The sequence below is a fragment of the Acomys minous genome (genome assembly GCF_964271855.1).
Source record: "Acomys minous genome assembly, chromosome: 8".
NCBI lineage: Eukaryota > Metazoa > Chordata > Mammalia > Rodentia > Muridae > Acomys > Acomys minous.
The window spans coordinates 115900591-115906590 of record NC_140489.1 but is presented as its reverse complement, the minus strand read 5'-3'; the positions used below and the strand labels follow the sequence as shown (position 1 = coordinate 115906590).

Sequence of the window (6000 nt, the reverse complement as noted above, 5' to 3'; positions counted from 1 at the left end):
AAAAATTAAATAATACATATTTTAAAATTAACCACCGTGTACACAAACCCAGCAAACACACTGGCTCCTTTAGTTTTGCTTTTCAATCATCTGTCACCCAGCACAGCAAACAAGGGTCCGGCACTTAGCCTGGAAGGATCTCTCTCATGGGAGCCTCTATTTACTCTTCCCTATAATTACCTCAGCAGAGCAGCTGAGGCAGTGTCTTAGTCACCCGGCAGGGCAGCCATGGGCCAGGGCACAGCAGGTCTTCTTTCCCAAACACCTCAACATGTGTTCCCCCAGGACTCAGTGCTGGCCACAGCAGTGCAGGAGTGGCTCTGTGGGTGCCTAGTGGGGAGAGGTCAGCCTGTTGCTCCCACCTCGAAGCCTAAGTGGCACAAAGTCAAAGGCACTTATTCAGGGCCACAACTTCCTGAAACTACCACCTACCCAGGTTGTGGCTGGTGAGACACTAAAAGCACATTTAGCCCTAGAGAAAGGTTGCTGAGAGTTTGGGGGTGGCCTGTGACCTCTCCTAGACCAGGCAGAGGCATCCTTTAGATGAAGCCCTCCAGACACTGAAGCCTGGAGACAGCATTAATGGCTGAGACACTATCCCAGGAAAGGATACTGTGACACTAGGCAGGATTTTCAGAAATTTATTGGAAACACAATACAAACCGATGGATAGATAGCCTCTCCTACAGACAGACAAGCCACACTGGCATGGCGTGGGAGAGAGCTTTCCCAAGCACTGAGGCCTGCTCTGGTTAGTGCTCATGGCTGGGTGGGGGTGGGGAAACCAAAGACTCAGAGGAGAGGAACAGGCATGGGACGCGCACAGAAACCAGGACATGGCTTTCTGGAGGGGAGCACAAGGCAGGGTGCTTTAGTGGGCACATTCCTCCATAGGAAATCAGGGACGACTGTGAAGGAAGGCTGTTTATTCCTCCTCAGGAGAATGAAAACAATTTATAAAACCCACGGAGGCTGCTCCTCTGCCTCCTTCCCCCAGGTCCCAGCACTGCAGAGAAACTGCCAGGCTCTGAAGACACAGCACACAGGGGTACACCTGCCACAGGGCTCCTGCCCATCAGCCCTCCCCTGCTGCATGCTGAACCTGCAGGCTCCCAAGGTAGCTGGCTTCTGGCTGGAGCCAGCCACTGGGAGGCAGCTTCTTTCTCCCCTCTCTGACTCCTCATGGCTTTGGCTCCTTCCCAGTGGCCCTGGCCTGCAGTGACATGGCCTCTTCACCTTATACAGCTGACCCATGATTCCCAGGCCCTCTGTTGTTCTTGCTTCTGCACTGATCAATAAAACCAAGTTTTGCCTTCCTGGTAGACACTGGGCTGCAGACAAGGCAGGACTGTGGGAGCTTCCGGCAACCTCTTTCGGTCGGTCCCCCCTCCTTTGCGCATCCCCAGTTGGCCATGTCTGAGGACAGAACGGATGCCTTGTAGAGTTTCTTGCGTCCTCCCAGAGGACCTGCCACTGCCATGTGCCTATAAACATAGCCTCAATTCATCTACTCATTTGCTCACTGAGTGATGGGGACACTGTGGGCCCAGAAAGGCTTTGATGAGAGCCCTCTCAGCACCAAGTGCTCAGAGAGGGAAGGACAGGAGACTTGGTCCTTTGGAACCTATCTTATTTACCCTGGAGCATTCCTTCAGTGTTCTGGGTTCCCCAGTAATCAGGCGGAGCAAAACTGCATAAGCTGCGTGTTGGGGACGATGAGGCTGCAAGAGCCAGCTCTCACAAACAAGATGAGAAAAGAACATTCTAGATACATGAGGCTCAAAATGAGCTGTGCTTTCCCCAATGCTAACTGCGACCCAGGCTAGGACAGACCTCCTGTGCCTCTACCTGCCCTGGCAAGGCTCTTCTCCAGATCTCTAGGACCCGGTAGAGAGAACGAAGCCTCAGCGGATGGGGCGACTATAGTCAGCATGATGAGCTGTCACTCGTGATGTGACAGGGTAGAAGAGACAAGTGAACAGGGAGGCAAGTGCTTCTCCCTGTGGCTATGTGCCACACAAAGCCAGGGCAGGGCCAAGGACAGACAATTGTCCTCTCTCGCCCCACCCCCACCCCGTGTGTGTGTGTGTGTGTGTGTGTGTGTGTGTGTGTGTGTGTGTGGTCTGAATAGGAATGGCCCCCATAGACTCACGTGTTTGAATTATCAGCCCATGGGGAGTGGCGCTATTGTTGGGTGTGGCCTTGTTGGAGTAGGTGTGGCCTTGTTGGAGGAAATGTGCCCCTGTGGGGGTGGGCTTTGAGATCTCCTATGCTCAAGCCATGCTGAGTGTGGCACACAGTCCCCTTCTCTTGCCTGCGGATCCTGCTCCAGCACCATGCCTGCCTGTGTGCTGCCACAATTCTCTCCATGAGGATGACGGATCAAACCTCTGAAACTGTAAGCCAGCCCCCATTACGTGTTTTCCTTTATAAAAAGTTGCCATGGTCTTGGTGTCTCTTCACAGCAGTAAAAGTCTAAGTAAGATGATAACCCCAAAGGCCAGTTGCTTCTTCTCTTGGGTCTTTGCTGCTGGGGGCACATAGGGAAATGCCAGCCATCTGCAACTGTTCCATGGAGCACCAGTGACCCAGGCCCCATCTGCAAGGCCCCAAGCCACGGGCCCAGCAGGGGTGGGAACTTGCCATAGCTGTGTAGAGGCCTGAAAACTCTGGGAGAGGACAAGGCAGCTGTAACCTTGACCTTTGACCTCAGCCACACACCCCTCCTCTCTGCTGCATGGAACACAGACTTCCAGATGTCATCGTTTCCGTGACAACTTACACTTCTCAGGCGTTCAATTCCAGCTGTGGCCACATTGTCTTGCAGCAACCTGTTTGGAGCACCTCTATCAGCCACCCGCTGCTTTGAGACACAGGCCCCAAGGCGGTTGCAAGGTCAGACTCTAGTCATCTGTCACAGAGCTGGGACTCGGTGCTTCACAGCCTGTCCCCGCTAATGGAGAGGTGGCCATGCCCTCTGCTCAGGGAGCTACTTTGGTGACTGCAGCTAAGTGTGGAGGCTGGCAGAGGAGCCATCTGGGATGTCACTGAGGGCTGGTATTCAGGGCAGTAAAATAGGCAGGTCTCCAAGGGCCTCGGCACATACGCTCACAGAAACACTGGGCTGGAGGCATGAGCGATCACAAAGCCATCTACATAGATTCATATCTACAAGCCCAACAGAGTCTACTTAAAATAAAGTGGGGCATCTGTGACCCACTACAGGAGCCTTCCAGCCCAGCTACAGGTCTTTGTCAGCTGCCTCAGCTATAAGGGAAGAGGGCAGTAAGCCAACAGCTTGTCACAGTGATGCACACGCTTGGCACAATCAACCTGCCCTCTAGGGAGCTCTCCAGTGACTAAACAGATGCTGAGAGTCACTCACAGGCTAGGTCAAGAACCTTCTGCTCCTCAGGTGCTCCGGCCCCACTGAGGGTGGGAACAAACACCCGTACAGAATGCAGAAAGGAAAGGAAGGAAGCCTATTGAGGAGAAGCCAAGAGATACAACGGCAAGGGCAGGGAAATACTATGAACCGTGGAAACACTGGCACGTTCTGATGGGGAGTCCACTCAGAAAGATGCCGTGTCCCCTCCTGTACATAATCTCACAGCATGATACAGTAGGCCGGACACATGCAGGGCGGTGGGGCTCTGGGGTCTCGGCAGCCTCCATGGCTGAGCCAGCTGCTCCTGGGAAGTGGGAGCTGGGAAGCGAGGAGGCTGGTAGCTCCCTGCTTGCTTCAGCTCTCAGAGAGGTCCATTCCGGGACAGCAAGGTCTCTGGGAATAAGGCTAGGTGCCGCTGGGTCACACGTGGAGTCACAGATTCGGACAGTGCATTCGTATAGAGTTCCTTCCTTGCCCCTCTGGACCTCAAAGGGGGTGTACACGGAGCTCTCCCACTGAAGGGGCCTCCTTCTTGCCAGGCATGACTGTGACCACCAGCGGGGATAGTAGCAGGTCTTGAAGTACAGGATGGACTAGGGAACAGCTCAGTCTGACACACAGCAGGTAAGTTCTGGAAAAGGGAAGAAACAAGGTCAAGGCTAAACGATTTCTGGCAGTGGCTGCACGCTGAGAGTGGATGGCAGAAGCCTCCCACCAACATGGTGACCGTCAGGGAAAGGAAGGCTCATGGTGTGGTTTAGGGATGGGCCACAAGGAAAAGTTCACCTATGTCAAGAAAGTGTCCATGTGACACCGAAGCACTGAAGCCAGGATTGGATGCAGGTGCATGACTGCTGGCGAGGAGCTCGAACGCCAGGCCAGTGTTCTGTGTTCAGACACAGACCTCTCAGAACTTCCTGTTGACTTGGAGGACTAAGGGACACACCCAGCTGGGAGGGGCAGCCCACGATGTCTGCAGCCATTGTAACCATCATGATGCTATGACGTAATCACTGGCTATGACTACACTCTGTAGGAGAGTGAGCACTACCTGCCCATGTCACGGGGTCAGAGCTGTTCCCATCCCACCTCTCCATGCCCCTGGATTGTCTGCTCTGTACATCTGGGCATGTGATAGAAACGAGCAATGGAACAGCAGACATGGCTGCCTAAAATGCTCAGGCATTCTCTCCCAGAATCCACTGCAGCCCTAACAGGACCACCTTTACAGCCTCGACCCATCCTGAGGAACAGAGGATGCCCTGAGATACAGCATCTCTTCGTGAGACGTCTGAGAACAGGGAAGCCGTGCGTGCACAGCCTGACATCCAACAAGGGGATCTTCGCAAGTATTAGAGGCTCCTATCTAGTTCAGGAACCAATCAACAACAGCTGCTTGACTGGCCCCTTGTGTGTTACATATGACTGCTTTATCTAACCTCTGCCCGAACCGTTGGAAGATCAGAAAGATTGAGAACTTACTTAACGTTGCACAGTGAGGACACCACAGAGCCAAGATTTAAACTCAGATCACATTTCCCCACTCCACTGAGCCTCCCATTCTCCATCCAGCCCAATAAGAGTATAACGCCTTCTTCAGGGTCGGAGTTATAAGTGTGCCTGCTAGTATCTCTCAGAAGTCTGCTCCCCAACCCCAGCGGGGAAGGTGCAGACTCTGTTATTCACTTGTCCTCACAGAAATAATATATCAACTATACAAAGGCCATGCTTCTGCCCTACCATGGTGAACGTTTGCTAAACTTACCTGCTTGGGTTTCAGAGCAACCTTTCCCTGCTGGTAGCTCTGTATCTGGCGTTTAGGCACACTTCCCCACACGGGCCCTGAGACGGGCAGCCTCTCTGTATCCCTGCAGAGACTTAGTGCTCACATCAGCCCTGGCAAGACTGACAACATTCCACTCTTCCTGCCCAGACCTTCCCCAGCTCCACACTTTGTGGAAGCAAGAACAGTGGGTAACCTCAGGACTCCAGCTATGCGCCACAGTGGCAGGAGCACGTGGCCCCAGGAAAAGGTCTGATTCCCAGGTCTCCTCATAAGCCCAAGCCATTTATCGTTTTGCGCATGCGCAAATGTGCTCACCTACACTGGCCACTTTTGTCGTCGCTAACTCTGAATCGTAAGCACTTACTTTGTTTTCTGCAAAATGTTCCCTACTGGTTTGACTACTCAGAAGTACTTGAAGCCCGTGGACTTGGAGACTCTGCCCTCTGATCAACCGATGCCACAAAAGCAATCTCTTTTACAGTTTCTAGTTGCAGGCTTCTGAGTTCATGTCCTCCCCTTCCGAAAATCAGAGAATTCACCATCCGAATCTTGGAGGCTGGAAAGCAGATGGTGAGTGAGACCATGCATGTAAGAAAGCTAGACGCGGGCCAGTGAGATGGCTCAGGAGGTAAAAGGCGCTTGTGTGCAAGTCTGATGACCTGAGTTCGAACCCCTAGGACCCAAATGGTGGAGGGAGCTGCCCTTGACCTTTATATGTGTGGCCTGACATGTATGTATGCATGAGTGCATGAACACACACACACACACACACACACACACACACACACACACGCATGCCTGAAAGCTAGACTTGAGGCTGGCAGGG

General features: G+C 53.1%; 1 protein-coding gene across 4 annotated transcripts in view; it reads right to left on the bottom strand.

The window, feature by feature from the left end:
• Positions 1–625: 625 nt before the first annotated feature.
• The window catches only part of MTA3 (metastasis associated 1 family member 3), a 120461-nt gene continuing 115086 nt past the window's right edge, over positions 626–6000 (bottom strand). For 3 of the 4 annotated variants that reach the window (XM_084793285.1, XM_084793286.1, XM_084793290.1), the window contains exons 17-18: positions 5539–5730; positions 626–4019 (exon numbers count right to left, since the gene is read on the bottom strand). In XM_084793285.1, coding sequence (XP_084649411.1) covers positions 5573–5730 — 158 coding nt within the window. In that variant the 3' untranslated portion in view covers positions 626–4019; positions 5539–5572. The remainder of the gene's footprint in view (positions 4020–5538; positions 5731–6000) is intronic. The other variant, XM_084793288.1, reaches the window with a different exon arrangement.